This window comes from Condylura cristata, unplaced genomic scaffold, assembly GCF_000260355.1.
Source record: "Condylura cristata isolate star-nosed mole 26May11 unplaced genomic scaffold, ConCri1.0 scaffold00005, whole genome shotgun sequence".
In the NCBI taxonomy this organism is placed as follows: domain Eukaryota; kingdom Metazoa; phylum Chordata; class Mammalia; order Eulipotyphla; family Talpidae; genus Condylura; species Condylura cristata.
Genome location: NW_004567106.1, coordinates 11135222 through 11153250, shown reverse-complemented (window position 1 = coordinate 11153250; position 18029 = coordinate 11135222). Strand labels below are relative to the sequence as shown.

At 36.8% G+C, this 18029-nt stretch overlaps 1 protein-coding gene across 1 annotated transcript; it reads left to right on the top strand.

Annotated features, from left to right (window-relative positions):
- The first annotated feature begins 4462 nt into the window (after positions 1 to 4462).
- PDK4 (pyruvate dehydrogenase kinase, isozyme 4) lies at positions 4463 to 17709 on the top strand. Its single transcript, XM_004676704.2, has 11 exons — positions 4463 to 4782; positions 5731 to 5872; positions 7013 to 7084; positions 7760 to 7944; positions 8102 to 8188; positions 8715 to 8792; positions 10586 to 10662; positions 12400 to 12498; positions 12696 to 12806; positions 13114 to 13227; positions 15618 to 17709. The coding sequence occupies exons 1-11, from the start codon at positions 4653 to 4655 to the stop codon at positions 15759 to 15761; spliced, it is 1239 nt and encodes a 412-aa protein (XP_004676761.1). The 5' UTR covers positions 4463 to 4652; the 3' UTR covers positions 15762 to 17709.
- The last annotated feature ends 320 nt before the right edge of the window (positions 17710 to 18029 follow it).

Here is an 18029-nt window from a genome sequence, read left to right as displayed (position 1 = left end):
CCCCCCGCTGATAACATTGGAGCCACAGGTACAGAAAGAATGAATTAATTTTGCCTTGGTATTGCTTTGTGAAGGGAAGAGTTTTGTAAGTCTAAGAAAGCAAGCATAAAACCAAGGATTGCTCCAGAGGGAAGATTTGTGCAAGAAAAAAAAAAATTAAGATTAGAGTTGTGGGTTAACAGGGGAATGGATTCTCTCTGGAGAGAGAATCTCACCCTTCTTTTCCAATCTCCATCTTCATTTCCAGCAATGGGTGAATAGCAGCCTTAGAGTTTTTCTTCCCTTCACTAGTAAATAGAGCCATGGCTATTCCTCCAGTGGCCTCTCAATGAACTCCAATTGTTCCCAGACAATCTCCCACGTGTTCCCCCTCTCCTCAGTAAACCTAACTTTTTCTTCTGACTCTTATGACTTCTCTGTTTCTATTAATGAAATCATCCCCTTCTCTGCAGCTCAGGATTTATTCTTTAAAATCATCAGAGAACTTAAAAAGAATTCTTCTTCATTTGTAGAGCTGACAAAGCCCAGAGATTCTATCAACAAAATAACCTTTCCATTTCCTCTCCCCACTGTCTCCCCACTTTCCTCTTGGTCTGCCTACTTTAGCCAACCTCTTAACTTAGATGCCAAGTCTCTTCCTCCAAAAGTCTTCTGTGACTGCTTACTGCCCCACACCTGCACCCAACCTACAATATAACTTTTATGTATCATTTATTTTTTCCCTTTCAGAATATTTACATATCTTTACCCCATCCTTGAAGACAGGGACTATGTCTTTCTCAACCCCAACACCTATCATAACCTAGTTCATAATGGGTGTTCAGTATAGTTTTGTTGCTTTGAAACCTTTTAACTCCTAACAAATTTGAACAGAGAACATACTGTTCCATGTTTAAAAGCTTTTAACAATTCCATATTGCCAACCCCAGGAATCTCAGTGTCCTCATACCAAATTTAAGGCATTTATGACAAAACTGTCATCTCCTATTTCTTCTTCTCATCAGGCATTCTAAAGAGCAAACAAGCTTACCTCATGATTAATTCTTTGCTCTATCTCTAGTTCCTAAATTGTGCTTTTTCTCAGGCCTAGATATTCTTCCTTACTGTTTATCATTAATTTGTCAAAATCTGCTCATCCTTTTAAGATGATTCCAAAATTTCGTTCTCAGAGAAAGCATTTCCAATCCCCCCAAGGCATCATGACTTTATTATAACATTACTATCGCCACCAACACAGCACATGAATTGGCTCTCTTAGTTGATTTTTTTTTAAGATTTATTTTATTTTATTTTTTACTTATGCTTACAGAACTGGGGTATAGGCCAGAGGTGTGGTGGGTGAGAGGATTCATCAGAGACAGAGTGGGGACCAGAGTTGATAAAGGCAGATTGATAAAGTACACTGCTGAGGGGAGCAGTGGGCAGGTCAGGAGAGGTCAGCCATGCCATGTGGGTCAGTTCCCTGGCTGGGGATTGAACTAGTGCTGCAGTGGCTTCAGAGAGCTTCATAAATGTAGTGCTTTAACCTGTTGCACCACCAGGGTGAGCCCTCTCTTAGGTGTTTTTATGCATTTAATTATATTAGTTTTGCCCTGAGGATTAACTGAATGTCCCATAAGCTAAAATACTAGTAATAATGATAATAAGCAGCAGCAGCAACAGCCACTGTTTTCCATCACCCACTATTAGTTTGTCTGGGACACTTGAGATTAGATGTGCTTGCATCCATCTATCTAAGTCAATGCCTGGCACTTGGCGTCCTCTAAAAACATAAGAAACATTAGATATCAAATGTCAATATAGGTCTCATTTTTTCCTTTTTCTTCACCAATATTCTCTTCTCAACCTTAGTGAAAAGGTTTTATAGTCAGATCACTTCATCACATAGCTTTTAAAAAAATAAAAAGATTTATTTATGTATACAAGAACTGGGGTGTAGGCAGAGGCACTGGGGGGTGAGGGCATTCACCAGAGACAGAGTAGGGAGCAGAACAGGCAGATCTACTAAAATACACTGCTGAGAGCAGCAGTGGGCAGGTCAGAAGAGGTCTGCTATGTTATGTGGGTCAGCACCCTGGCCAGGAATCGAACTCCTGTCATGCTGCAGTGGCTGCTGATCACTTCCCAGGGCTGCACTTTAACACTTTGTACTACCAAGGAGGGCTCCATCATGAATTTGAAGTCACTGTTTATATATTTTTATTTGTTTCCTTGGAATATGTTCTTGAAGGTGAAAAAAACTGAATGGGTACCTAAGATTCTTACTACATTTTGTCAAATTGGACACACTTAGTGCTTTGGCAAAAAGATGTGACTTGCATTCTTAAAGATCTTCCAGTGACCATGTTACTAGATTTTGCCAGATAATTTGGATAGAATTCACTTAATGGTAAGTATGAATGTCTCTCTTAAAATTTTAGGGATAAGGTGCCTCAAAGAGGGATTCTGTGTTTAGCACTGTCCTGGTTACTTATCCATCACTAGGGAAATTTTGAAACACCCCCCACCCCCAGTCCATTTCCATCAAATAATTTCATGGTTTACTTTAACTCAAATGAATGTATTGACCTGTCCATATCTAGAGACCTCAGATAGTCTTTTTTGTTTGACTTCTGTAGCAACTAAACCAAGATTGTGATCAGCCTAAGAATAGAAGCACCATTCTTTTTCCAGGTCACACTTTCATCAGAATAATATATAGCATCTTAGCCAACTGGGTAAAAAACTTGACCTGCCTATTCCAGTCCAGCCACCATAAAGTGTTGCCAATTACAACAACAGCTCCTAACATAGAGATGTGACATAGAAGAATGCAATGCTCTGTGAGAGTAACCTGGTAAATATTTTTAGACAGGAGGACATGGAACAAATGTTTAGTGACCTCAGTTCACATTCAGCCCTTTGCCATTTCTGTGAACATCATATGACTTCATCTGATCTTTAATCATCCCGCAACACATAGGGAGAAACTCTGGGTAAGACATACCCAGTCTTCAATAAACTCACAGAAATAGGTTTTTCCTAAATTAGGTTTGCCTGTAGTCTATTGTATACATAACCTTTCCTCTGAAGACTGGAGTACAGTTCTTTGTTTATATATATGGATGTATGTATGCATGCATATATGTGCTTATATATATATACATATTTGTATATGGATGAATGTGGATGTCTATTTTTAATCCCACACACATGGTAAAAGAATGAATGCTTTTTTTGAGGGATTTTTTTTTTGGATGTAATATAGAAAAAGGAGATTTTCATCTTAAATATACTTGCTAACTCTCTCACCAGAGACAGCTTAATTAAGTCTTTTTGCTTCTTTCACTTTTGTTTCAGTGAGCTTTGCAACAAGTAATAAACAATCAGAGTAATATTTATATTGTTCAAACCTATCTCTGAATGGAGATGCAATTTGGAACTATCCTCCAAGTTGTCAAAACTGAGTAATGACAAAGTAGGGTAAAAATCACAAAGATAATCACATGGGGTACTTTGATATCTTCCAGGGGACAGGTTTCAATAAGAGGCAATGTAAGAACACAAATAGCATTACCACTTACAGTGGTAATGACAACAGCCACATTTGGAAGAAGGAAAGGGAAGAGGCAATCAGAGAAGACCCAAATACTTTTGCAAGATACTTAAGGGTAGAACAGAATGTTTTGAGCAGAAATTTGGATTAAGGACACTTCATAGAAGGGGAGTTAGATGGGTAAGTTCTCATAAGTAAAAGAAAGTGCATCATATCATAAATTGATTTTTTTTTTTTAGTTAACAGACAAACCTAAAAGATAATATGTTACTGGACAGAATCCTACTGGTGGCCTTTTATTGTCACAAGAAAAAGTAATTATTTGGGGGCTTCTCTTTGAATCTCAGGAAAAGGAACTTCACGTTCTTAAGTGAGCTGTTTGCTAGCAGAGAAAGAGCTGGCTCACTCTTTAGATTTTTTTTTTCTTTTCGCTGTCCAATGAAATAAAGAGCCATGCTTTTGAATGTAGTTGATTGGTTACTGTAAAAGCCCCGCTCTAAGCAAGGACCAATGAGCTACGGAAGCCCAGATTCTTGGAAATAGTTTCTAGCCAGGAATGCGTGACATTGAGACTGGCTCTCACTTGTAAACAAGGGCAATTCTGGGCGGCCCCTAGCCCAAGCAGTGCGGGGACCTGTCTCAAGTACCTGATCTTGAACCTACTTGCTGACAGCTGTCTGGCAACAGCTTCCTTCTATTCCCCCTCCCCCTCACAGCTCCTGCAGGGGTGCCAGGCCACTCAGGGTACCAAGGCCATGGGCGGGACCCAAAGTTCTTAGTCTGAGCTGATTGGCTCGGCTCTATTTTCTGGCCGAGTCTCCAAGTCCCAACGACTCCTCCCCCGGCTGAGTTGGGGGGCGGGGAGTAAGGGGGCGAGACAAATAAAACCACTGCGGGCGGCAGTGGAAGGCAATAGGCAAACTTGAGTCTCCCTGGGCTCACGCTCCTCAGAGTCCCTGAACGACTGCTCCGCCACCAAACCTTTTTCCTGGTCCGAGTGCAAGCACCTGCTCGCCAGCACACCTGCCACACCTGCTCTTCCGCGGTCCCAGATTCTGCTCCCTGAAGCCGGCACCCCTCAAGCCAGCCTCTGCAGCCAAGCCTGGTGGGCATCAAGATGAAGGCGGCCCGCTTCGTTCTGCGCAACGCTGGCTCCCTGAGCAGCGCCAGCCTGGTCCCCCGCGAAGTTGAGCATTTCTCCCGCTATAGCCCGTCCCCGCTGTCCATGAAGCAGCTGCTTGACTTTGGTGAGCTGGGACTTAGGACGCGAGCTGGGGTGCAGATGCTGGGGAACTGCTTTAACTTTCAGCCCAGGTGTGGGAAGGTTGGGTTTCTCACTGAAACAACTGGATGGGTCTGCCTTGGGGCTGAGCCTCTGGGAGTCTCCCCGCACCGAGCACCTTGTTTTTTCCCAGAGTTGTCTTCTTTCTGACAGTTTGTGCCTACAGGTCAAGTCTATTTGCAGTCCTGCTAATGCTGGATGGTTTGAGCCCATCTCCTTTATTTTCTGTCCAAAGCTTCCTGTCAAAGTACTTTTTGCTTTCAGCCACCATTCAACAATGAACTAGAAATTTTATCCTCGTCTTTACAGGGTAGTTCTTTCTTGAAAAGATTCCTAAAATAAACTACCCTCACATTAATCGATATCTTGGCCAACTTGCACCCCTCCACGGGGTTCTTTTCCTTGTATTCCCAGTAGATCTGTCTCTACTTTTAGAGGTTTCCATATATTTTGTGTTGCTGCTGCAAAGACGTAACAAACTTTTTTTTTTGGTACTATCTTAAGGAAAGTTTCAAGGGTTGAAGTGTGACTTGAAACATCATGACTCCCCCCCTCACTCCTACAGCACCTATCCTAATACCATGGCTGAACTATGAAATATGTTGTCTTCTTGACACTGTACTGTTGACTGGATCCTGAACAATTTTGTGAATTTTAAGAGCCATCTGATATTCTGAAATTTTTGGAATTGAAACCTCTTCAAAAAGAAGAGGTCACTATATTGGTCAGTTTAAAAAAGAAAAGAAAAAGACAAGAAGAAAATTGCTTCCAAATTATCTATAAATGGTGGTAGCCCAACTGAGGGTGAAATATGATTTTATAATATATTCAATATTGGATAGTGCTATTCAAATATATCATTTAGACATACTTCTCCCCCCCCCCACAACCTAAATGTTATTATTTATTACAGGCTCAGAAAATGCATGTGAAAGAACTTCTTTTGCATTTTTGCGACAAGAATTGCCTGTGAGGCTAGCTAATATCCTGAAGGAAATTGATATTCTTCCTGATAGGTTAATAAATACCTCTTCAGTGCAGCTAGTGAAAAGCTGGTAAGTGGTGAACTATCCTAAAACAGCTTCTACTTTTAAGACAGTTATCTGAATAGGAACTCTTATATTAACATCATAAATGAATAATAGGTTGTCTGAACAGTACCTTTTAAAAATATATCAAGAATTTGTTAGTTTAGGTTTATCAAGAAAATCAGGTTTAGCATAACAGCAGTTACAATACCATATAGACATTTTTATCATGGAAAATAAATACTTTCACGATATAATTTTGGTTTGTAGAGGAAATATGAAAAACTGAAAGTTGCAATTTTTTGTACTTCAAATAAGAAAAGACAGTTTGATATTGCAATTGCAAAAGGAATATATTAAAATGGCTCTATATCGAGAGGGTCTAATCCTTATGATTTTAAAGACCAGTAACAGAGGGCTCTGGGTTCAAATCTTTGCTCTGCTTCTTCCTAATTGTGGGCTGTTTGGCAAGGGTTCCTCCATTTGTTATTGAGAAGGAAAAAAACTATATATTAAAGAAGTATTTAAAAAACACTTATAATAGTGCCTGTCACACAGATGGCACTCAGGAATTGCCCATTATCTCATTTTACAAGATAAGATAAGGGTTTAGTAAGGGTAGATAACCCAAAGGAGCAGATTTTCTGAGAACAGAACCAGGGTGTGCAACATGGCAGATACATACCAGAGGTGCCACTGATTGCATAGCTTTTTGTTCATTGATTCATATAATAAATCTGCCATACACCATTTATACATTTATAATCTGAAAGGCACACTCAGTTCATAGCATTTCTTCTTATGTTTAAGATTTCTATTATCCCTATGAAAGAAAGCAGAGAAAAAAATGAAGTTTCTTTAAAAATCATTTTTTAATGTTTTTTGCTTTAAGAAATGAAAACATTTGTCAAACAAAATGAATGTTAATTTGTCAAAGAGAACTGAAGAGTGATCTAGAATCACTAAGGAACCATAAATATTAAGTTAGAAAGTCTAGGGTTAGAAGTTCTGGGTTTTTATTTGTAAACAAGTATCCCGAAGGAAGGTTTTAATTTTAGACATAGTACTTTCTCTTTTCAAATCACTTGAAAAGATACTCTATTTTCAGCACTTGTATCTGATTACTCCATTTTAAAACTTAAAATGCAACTCTCTCACTTTATATAGGTATATCCAGAGTCTGATGGATTTGGTAGAATTCCATGAGAAAAACCCAGAGGATCAGAAAGCATTATCAGAGTAAGTCCTATGTATTAGAATGAATGTCTAAAATTTTGACTATATCCAGATATACTCCTAACATTCTTTTTTACTCTTAAACTAATGGAGTTCCAACTCTGAATAATAAATAACTACCTCTTTACAAATGACAAGTTTTGACTTGCTGGTTTTTTAGAAGTGATAAAGAAATGATACAGTATAGAGAATTGGAAAGGAAATCTGCTTTGACTGTAAATTTAGTCAGGGGATTAGATTTGCAGGATTTACTATTTTATATTATTAATAAATGTCACTGTTATAGGAGACTAAACATTTGCTTTTTAGCAACAGGAAATCTTTTCCTAATCTGACCCAAAAAAAATTGTTTTTTTCACATTGGCATTCAAAATTATTTTTTAAAATATTACTTTTTAAAGAACAGATTTAATGAATCCTAGGTTAAATAAAATATGCCCATCACAAAGCTGGTGTTTTTATACATACACTACAAGCAAAATAAATCTATTTGTGAAATTATCTCCATTATCTCCTCTAGTGAGACTTTTATAGTGGAAACCTTAATAAAGCTTCATCGGAACAGTTGATTACTTGATCTTCTTTAGATGGGTATTTCAGCTTTCTTTGACATAATCTGAAGAATATGAGTGAATGAAACTTAGTTGAACTTTCACCAACTATAAACGTTTTGCTTAGTTTTATAGATGCACTCATCAAAGTTCGAAATAGACACCACAATGTAGTCCCTACGATGGCCCAAGGAATCATAGAGTATAAAGATGCCTGTACAGTTGACCCAGTCACCAATCAGAATCTTCAGTATTTCTTGGATCGATTTTACATGAACCGCATTTCCACACGGATGCTGATGAACCAGCACAGTAAGTTAGCTTGTTGTGGTGGTGATACACAGAGATGGGTATAGGTTTTAAGCTACCCTAGAAGTAGATGTTTCCCTAATTATGGATCACATTTTTCATAATGGTAGTTCAGGTCATTATTATGATTTCAATAACAATATATATTTTTTCCCAACAGTTCTTATATTTAGTGATTCAAAGTCAGGAAACCCAAGCCACATTGGCAGCATTGATCCAAAATGTGATGTGGCAGCCGTGGTCCAAGGTAATTTAGATTTCTGCTTTTCCTTTATTGAAAAAAATACATTATGTGATTGATTTATCTATAGCTGAGGTGGCTCTGAATGAATTTATAACAAAGGCATTCCTTTTATTTATTTATAAATACTTCCACAAAGAGCCTTTGATTTTGAGAGTAAGGAGTTTGAACACTAATTTATAATATAAAAAAATTCAAACATACCAGCGGCCTATGGCTACACTTTCATACATACACACACACGTGTATATGGTTGTGTATGCATATATCTGTATATGTGTGTATGTGCATCTGTATGTGTGTGTGTGTATATAATTAATTGTTGCAGTTTGCATATAGTCATTATTACAATTATACCTTAAACAGTGCCTTAATTTTTCTTGAATAATACCTTAAAAATATTTTTCCTGTACATAAACCTGTGCAATAGTGAATACATTTAGGGTAGTATCTACATTGAAGATCAGTTGAAAATTTTCCTTGGAATGCATTCATTTCACAATTATGAATAAAACCGTTCATTCTATTCCAGATGCCTTTGAGTGTTCAAAGATGCTCTGTGATCAGTATTATTTAACGTCTCCAGAATTAAAGCTCACACAAGTGAATGGTAAGCTATAAATACAAAGCTATAAATACATTATACTTTAATCTATGGAAAATTCCATGTTCTTCCAATAAGATTATGTCTTGTAAATACAAAGGTACTTTTGTGTTCATTTTTTTCCATCCCACACTTGCCTAGAATTTGTACACTTTTTTTAAGCCAAAGTTTGTTTTTTAAAATCTCAACTGAAAAGCAGAAGTTGAGCACTTTCACTTGCTAATAACAAAACATAAGGAAGAATAGTTTGAACAGATAATTTGGGGATTTAGAATAGCTACTCAGTTCCATTACCTTCGATCAAAGAAAGATTGCTTAACATACAGAATGTAAAAGATAGGGAGGTCAGAAGTGGGGAGAAACCACTTGATAGAAGTAATCCATAGAGGTTACTCATAAAATGAGGAGAAAAACTTTAAATTGCACTGTATGAAATAAGCCAGTCACAGAGATGGGTACTGTGGGATTTCACTTATAGGAAGTATCTGAAATAGTTAAGTTTCTAGAAGCAGAGAGTAGAACGATGATTGTTAGGTGGAAATGAGGTGATAGTATTCAATGGGAATTCAAGTTATGCAAGATGAAAACATTTCAGATATCTGTTGTACATCTTGTGTGTAAGTAGCAATATTGTATTTTAGGTCTAAAAATGTATTAAGTAGGTAGATCTCATGTTAAGTGCTCTCACCAGATTTTTTAAAAATTACACTTTAAGTATAGAATATTATACACTTATACCATATACTTCTAGACTAGCATACTTAAAAGTTTTAACTTTAGGGTACCTGAAAAGACAAGGTCTTCCCTCAATGACTGAATGCAAAGCTCTATTTTTATCTTATTTGAGTTGCTCCTCAGATTCAGTCTACTTAAATGAGAATAACCTTTTCCTTTCCATTCAAAGCAAGTATCTTATTCATTGGTTGTGAGAGTGAAAATTCAGTTGTTTGCAACTCAGAGTAGCCTAACTCATGGATTGAAGCTGTACTAATATAGTTGATTGCTATACTAAAAATGGGAGTACAAATAAAGATTAAAAATATCTGTGATCATTGAGCAGTATTGTTGCATAATACTGTAGACAAACTGCTTGAACTCTGATAAAATAAAGGGGGAACTGTGCCAGGCCTTCTGTTTTCTGATTCAAACCTTGCCAAGGTCCAGGACACCAAAGAATACTACTTTTATTTTTCTTTTCAAACAGTATTATAAGGTTTTCTGTTTCCCTGTCTCCCTTAGCTTCTTTGTAAAATTTAGCATAGCTAGTCTGTAAAATAGAAAGTTTGGGTAATAAAAATAAAGAATAACCAGGTGTGTTATTTCACCATGCATTAAAAGTATGAAAATTACATCTTGCTTAATTTCAGTATAATACTTTAGACACATTTATTTTTTCTGGTTTTAAATGCCTTTGATTTTAACTCTGAAATTGTCCAGGATGCAATATTTTAAAAGTAGAATAAATAATCCATGTAATCTAATTGATGGAATCTTTGCCACATGGCTCATCTCATCCACCTTTGTACATTTATAGAGTAAGGTAAAGATTAATCAGAGAGCACTTGGCATTAACCTTAGTCACTACCCTTGGTTACTATCCTAAGTTACAACACCTTATTTTGAAAGTAAGCCAGTTGTGTTTATTGCTCAAAATGGAAGGGTCTTAAGTAGGATTTTTGGAGTGAGGAAGATGGGAAGTATTTCAATCCTGTATATCTCTAAATTAATCAGACAGATAAAAAGTCTCATTTTACTGTCTGTTTCTTTACCAAATCTAAATATGTTTAATTTTTTTCTAGGAAAATTTCCAGGCCAACCAATTCACATTGTCTATGTCCCGTCTCACCTTCATCATATGCTCTTTGAACTATTCAAGGTATGCCACATCATAATAATTGTAATTTTGTTTTACAAAGTCACACTTTGATATCCTTTATCATTCCCACTACACAAGAGCTTCACTACCTCCTAATTAGGGCTCTCAAGAGAATGGTGCTACTATTTTTGAAGGATACAAGCCGTCCCTTGTAGCAGCATCACCTCTTTAAGAATGCAAAATATGATTCATGATGTCTCAATGCTCCCTGTTCCTGTTATTTCTTCAGGTTTGCAACAAAGCATTAGTCATTCATGCCTTACTTAGGGGAAGTCATGGGGTGACTGCTTCAGTGAATGAGGCCTTATTATTGCCACCTCCACAGACTATTCCAGCTCCACATCCAGAGGGTCAAGTTTGGAATCACCCAACCTAAGACTAAAATATAATCAAAGGGCTGTGAGTTCTTTCAGTGATCTACTTTAATGAGAATATGACTCATCTGGGAGTTTTGTTGGAATGCAAACTGATTCTTCAAGTGGGGAGAAGGGCCTGAGGGTCTATATTTCTAAAAGCTAAAGGTAGAGTTGCTGACCCATGAGCCTCAGTCTCCATAGCAAGCCCGGAAAGGGGCCAGAGATGCTAATCACATTTTCAAGTTTAATGTAGTTAGAATAGAATCATGTGGGAGGGCTTCTAAAACATAGATTCTCAGTCTGTGCTCCAGAGATTTTGATTCATTCACTTGCATATATACAATTCCATATGTTCAGAGCATGCTGATGTGTTACTCACTTGGGATAGCTAGGTGCTAAGAGTCCAATCCTCTCCTGGATTCTAAGACCAAACTAAAACTTCGAACTTACACCAAAAGTTAAAAAAGCACCCGAAGCCTTGTGATGTTTCCAAGATCCCTGGATGACAGGGGAGAAAATCTAAAAGAGTATTCTGATTCTGATTCAATACTTTTCAGAACTTACTGCTCTTAACTTACTCTGATACTAGTGCAGTTGTATTTTAAACATCTGGTCTGTTTTATTTCTCTTTATCCAGTGATTAAAACTTAATATTACAAAGAAAGCAGAAAGCATAGAACCCACCAGAAGGAAGTTAGAGAAGAAAATGGGTAAAATAAATCAAGACTTCATCTATATGAGGTTCATCCAGTTGTCTAAAAACTTAGTTTTTTTTTCTTTCTGTTAAAGAATAAAAGATACTTTTTCAGTGATTTGATTTATTTTTAAATTGAATGGTCCAACTCCTTGAGTTATTTTGCCATCATTGGTAAAAGTTAAGATGATAATCAAATGCAAATTGAAATTTAATTTAGAATTATTTACTATCCTTTTAAATAGTAACAACCTTCTCCCAGCAAATTTTATAAAAGCCAATAAATTGGTTCAATGATTCACTGTTCATTTGTTATGTAATAGTCTTTGGTGCTTGGATGTAAAATGTAATGGAAAGACAGAAAAGAGAGAGCCAGGAAATGGACTATAAAAACCAATTTCTACATTTAAATTAAGCTTACAAATAAGAATTTGACAGCCAGCAGAATTGTTTTTCCATTAGACATTCCTCCCAGGAGCTATATTGCACAGCAAATGAATATTTTTCATTATACATCCTGCATGACACATTCATAAATGGCTATTTACAGAGCTGTTTTTCCTACTAACTTAAAAAAATATAGGAACTTTGAATTGCCCTCTGTGTTGCTTTTATTTTAAACATAAAAAACATTTATTGTCCCTCATTTTTCTGTCATGGAATTTCTTATGGCTTTGTTTTCTTTAGAATGCCATGAGGGCAACAGTTGAACACCAAGAAAATTGCCCTACCCTTACACCAATTGAAGTGATTGTCGTCCTGGGAAAAGAAGACCTTACAATTAAGGTAAACATTTTCTGTCTTCTCTTTGGAAGCACTTGAGAGGGTTTAAAAGAGTCAATAATAATAAAGCTCTGTGCTTGGAGAAATAGATCCAAATCCCAAACGCCAGGCAACTTTGAAGTGAAGGAGAGACATTTTTATACAGACAAATGCACAGTGGTTTTAATGTGTAGCTCTGACGATGTGTTTGTTTGTTTAAGATTTCAGACAGAGGAGGTGGCGTTCCGCTGAGAATCACTGACCGCCTCTTTAGTTACACATACTCCACCGCCCCGACACCTGTGATGGACAATTCCCGGAATGCTCCTTTGGTAAGATTCACTGTCTGGCTAAATTCATCCAAACGCCTAGTTCTAAATGTACGCAAGGATTACAGAGCAGTATTTGGCAAGTTACTAGATTTAATTAAATTAGGCCTGATGGGTATAAAAGTATGAGAAAGCAAGTTACAAATAGTGAAATGTTTCTAGACGACGTCTCTGACGAGACGTCGCAGCTATTAATGTTTATCTAGGTTCTAGGGCCTCAGTGTCAGGGAGAATAGATATTACTCCTTGCCAGTTTGTCTTCCAACAATCATGTCCACCTCCTTATCAATAACTCATCTTTCCCCTCTAGGCTGGATTTGGTTATGGCCTGCCGATTTCTCGTCTCTATGCCAAGTACTTTCAAGGAGATTTGAATCTCTACTCTTTGTCAGGATATGGAACAGATGCAATCATCTACTTAAAGGTATCTTTGAGTTAAGAAGAAAGAAAAAATAATATTTTAGGAAAGATTATTTCTTTTACAGCCCTGAATTGTTTTTGTTTGATTTTTTTTTCTTCTTTAATGAGGTAACCTTGTTTTACAACACTGATTTAGAGGGGACAGGTTCACACTTCTCTGATGCTTGTCACCTCACCACACCCACCATCAAAGTATCCATAGCCCTTCACGTGAGGTAGTGGGTCCCCTAACCTCTTTGCCCCCACCTCCAGCTGCCTCATTACTGCAGTGATATGTTTAGGGTTTCAACAGCCCTGGGTTTTTGATAGCTCACAGTGACTTCCCCAAACTGAGTTAATGCAAAAAATTACCAGAAATTATTCTATTTTTTGTTTGTTTATGTGTGGATACACCATTAATATTTAACATGGTAATTTACCGAAACGGAAGCAGGGCCAGGCCACCAGCCATAAATGAAGCAAAATTGTTTCCCAAGAAGCACATTAATTTCAGTGAGGATATGCTCATGTGAATTTTTTAAGACAACTCTCTTTGGCATCTGTGAGAATAGTTGCATTTTGTTTTATTTAAACCTGTGGGAAATATATGCAAATTTTGTTCCAGCCCAGAAAAGTACTGATATCAAGATATTCAAGACCTTAAGCTGACCTTATTAGAAATCCAAAGAAAGGAAGGCTAACTGCTCACAGCTGTCAGTGTGGTGGCAGGCATTTCCTGTTTAAACTTTAAAACTCAGTACATGTTTTTCGTTTTCTGGTGAAATCTCAATTTGTTAAGGTCACTGTCCTCATTCTGTTAATCACCCCCCCCCCCACAACTTGAACTGAAAATATAGCTACAGATATTAGCAAATAAAACACGAAACTACCCGGCTCCCATTTTGTGTAAGGGAATTACAGGTATCCCTCACTTTCTGAAAATAGAATGCAAAGCCTTTCGTAAGTTGCAATGGTATAAAATGAAGATGCAATTACCATTAATTGATATGAAATGTTCTGAGCATTCCCACACCTCAGAATAACCAACCAATCCTACCAAATAAAAGAGAAAACTGAAAATAATGCTAACACACAGTAAAAACAGGAATGTTATGATAAATCCGGAGCCTATACAAAGCAGAAATTATGTATGTACGATGCAGTGTCACTTACCAGAATCAGAGAGAGTGAACATACTGCAAGCTGAGAATTGATGATGATGGAGATTTAGGCTCAGTCTGAGATTAGGGTGGTGTGAGGTGCAGGAGACTGGGGTGCTGGAGAGAGAAGAAGAATGTCATTTATAGACAGCTCACTGTCCAAGCAGGACTAACATCTACACTCACTTCCATGCCTGCTTGCTGCTTTGTGGAAGGTTGAGCTTCATCATGTAGTGTGGCTGATGTGAAAGGCTTGAAATAGAATAGTATGCTTGACTACTTAGTCTCACATACTTTTATCAAACAATTCTACTTGAAAACCTGCCCTACACCTAAATCAGCATCATTCTTTATTACCTTCATCGCAGCACTGTCAATCATAGCAGAAAATCTCATGTGAGTGCTTCTCCGTGAGCTCCAGGCTCACCTCACTTTAGTCAGTTGTTGCCTGTTGCATCAGTTTCAGTTACATCCAATTTATGCTAAGTGTTAACACTCTTACAAGCTCTCTTAGGCTTCTCTGGTAGCTTAGGGCACATCTGGCTAAAATGCACAAAATACATAGAGGCTCACAGACACAGGTCAGAGCTGTGGTTTGGCTGCTGAGCATAGTTCCCTGGTGAGGAGTTTATCCCTGCTGCTTCTTGGGTTTGGGGTGCCTTTTGCTGCTGCAAAATGGGTCACTGCTCTTTGCTTTTCAGCTTTTGTTGAAAAAGCAAATAGCCTCTTCTGATTTCTTTTGGTTAGTGAAAACGGGTACACAGAGACATCTCATGTAGCTCTTTCGTAAACATGAAATAACACAACTCAGACTTTCAGAAAGCAGGAGATACACAATTGCCAAGTAATTTTGACCATCTAAAATAGTTAATATAGTCATTATGAAATGAACAGAAGTCTCTGAAGTATTGGGAAGGAATCTTTTAATTGATTAATAATTAGGATGCTTCATTATTCAGCTCTGTCACATAAGCAATATCCAGACAAGGGACATATATAAATATTGAACATAAATCTGATTTCTTAAACTGTAGTTGTTTCTATATTATGTTTGCTCCTATAGGGTAGAAATCACTTTGTTTTCTCTTATACAGTGCTTAGCATACCATGGGCTCTGGTGTGCTCACTTAAGCAAGCCAATTAAAAGAATACATTTGAATTTTTGAATACTTTAACTTATTTTGAATAATCACTTCAAGTTCAAATTAGGCCATGAATAATTTCCTGATTTGATTTCCTGCTCTTCTCCTTTCAGGCTTTATCTTCTGAGTCTGTAGAAAAGCTTCCGGTCTTTAACAAGTCAGCCTACAAGCATTATCAGATGAGCAATGAGGCTGATGACTGGTGTATCCCCAGCAAGGAACCAAAGAACCTGGCAAAGGAAAAAGTGGCTGTGTGAAAAGGAGAGGGACGCTCAGGGCACTTTAAGGGATCAAAGTGGGTTTAGCCAGTGTTGCTTCCTGAATGTTTGTGTGTGAACTCGTTCCTCAAAAACAAACAACAGCAACAGAACTCCTTGATGAGAACACTAAGGCAAAGAGGAAAAGAGCTGTTTTCTTTGACCCAGGAGAACACAGTGCTGTACTGTAGCTTTTAACTTAGAATAACACTTGAGTTTTATCAAATCTTGACAAAGAAATGAACCTCAGTTTTCTGTCTCTTAGTCAGAGAGAATGGGATAAGGAGGGAAGATACAGGCCAGCAGTTCCTAACAGGTCAATATTTTAGACCGCTAGTTCATGTTATAAGCTATGAGTGTTTATTGACTAGCAGTGTCAATATACTGGTATTTTCTTGTCATTCAAAGGATTAGGGCATAGTTTACACTATGTGTACTTTTTTTTTTTTTTTAATATATCTATGTGCTCTAGGGAGGGAGAGTTGGTGACTAACATTCACTTTGAATGAGAAGGAATAAGTCAAAATATTTTAACTCAAAGTTACAGCTCAGGCATTAGACTTATGTGAAAAGTCAGAAGAATACTTCTGATAAATAAGGCCCCTTTATTATGGTGTTTTTCCTGTTCACACTTCACGTAATAAGTGAACACATATTGCTAAGTGCCTAGTCTTGGGTAAATTTAAAAATATGAAAATTTAGGATGTTGACAGTTGGAGGGAGATAAGAATTCCCAAAGTGATAGCAGAAATCTCTTAACCTTGTTTTGTTTATAAAGAAACAGTAGATGAGAGAAACTAAAATTAAGGAAAGAAATCATACATCCAGACCTAGGTCAGTAGGAAGGATGATTCTTTAACCCACGGTGGTGGCAATCCAGAGACATCCACTTTCTAAGTTTAAAAAGATGTACTTTTGATATATTTTGTAATATTCTCTACAGTACACCATTAACCTATCTACAAAAAATTTCTAGTTATCCAGTGGTTCGAGAATATTATAATTTTAAAAACTCCTTGGGATTAAAAGGTTTTCCTGCCAGGATACTTTCCTTTCTGAATCATGGCGATTTGGGATATAATGGATGAGAGCTAGAATGCAAATGGAACTTTGGGAGAAAAAGGAATAATGTGCAGGTTGACAGACGAATCTGCCAGATAACTCTTGGAGAAGAAAAAGAAGGAAAGGAGGGCGAGAAGCAGAAGGCAGGCCCTAGCATATTTCCCACAAGTTATATCTCGAAACTAGCTATGTTTTCTTGGGTAAATGGCCAGAACATGAGTTGTCTTTCAAAACAGTATGGCTTCTTTAAACAGTCTCACTTTTGCAAGATAGTAGGCTTTCATGCAAGATAAACTCATTTGTGTCAAATTGATGCTTAAATTGAAATATATATTCTGCATTGTAAAATAATCAGTACTATATGTCAAACTTAACATTTGTTTCTAATTTTGTTATGGCCTAGTATGGTGCTTCATTCAGGTAGTAGCCACAAAACCTAAAACTATTTGTTGTGGATTTCAAATTTTACCATGGGAAACCCTAGGTAGTAACTTTTATTGATTATACAAAGCTACTTGCAATAGGTATTTGACTTTTAATACTGAAATTTAAACATTTTCACATGTAAATAACTGTACCAAAGACTTAAAGCAATTGATTAATTAACCCAAATACTGTGAACTATCTTTGAAACACTAGAGAAAAAGAAATATTAATATCTTTAATTCTTAATAACATCAATTGTGTAAGTGGAGTTCTATAAATAGAAATACTCTATTCTGGTATTTGTGAAGTCTATCATCGGAGAATTTTATGATTCTAGTGGATGGTTTCTGAATATTCAAGCAAACTTAAATTATTAATGTGTAATTTGTGTCTTTGTCTCTAGGTTATGTACAGAGAAATGTGACAATTTTTATAATAAATATTTTTTATTATAATAGCAGAGCCAGACTTTTGAAGTTTTTTCTCAAATGAATGGCAAACTATTAAAAATTTGAAGCAATAATTTTCTGCACTTCTATTCAAATCTAATTCATCTACATGTTCATCTACATAAATTAGCTGCATACATCTGAAAGTACTGAAAGCAATATAATACCTAAATTTTTGAACAAAAGAAAGTATTTAATGGCAGCCCAGGACCTTCCAATTATCCTTTGCTTTATTGTTCTATAAAGCTTTATTGTTCTATTTGTTTTATCCAGTGTATGTTTATCTACATGTAGCGAATAATCATTTTGTCGCTTATAGTATCTGTTTTGG

Bases quoted from the DNA above. Each gene is read 5' to 3' on its own strand.
- PDK4 (XM_004676704.2), top strand. From the start codon at position 4,653: ATGAAGGCGGCCCGCTTCGTTCTGCGCAACGCTGGCTCCCTGAGCAGC. The intron at 12,807-13,113 runs GTAAGATTCACT...TTTCCCCTCTAG, and splicing joins ATTCCCGGAATGCTCCTTTG to GCTGGATTTGGTTATGGCCT. The intron at 13,228-15,617 runs GTATCTTTGAGT...TTCTCCTTTCAG, and splicing joins ATGCAATCATCTACTTAAAG to GCTTTATCTTCTGAGTCTGT.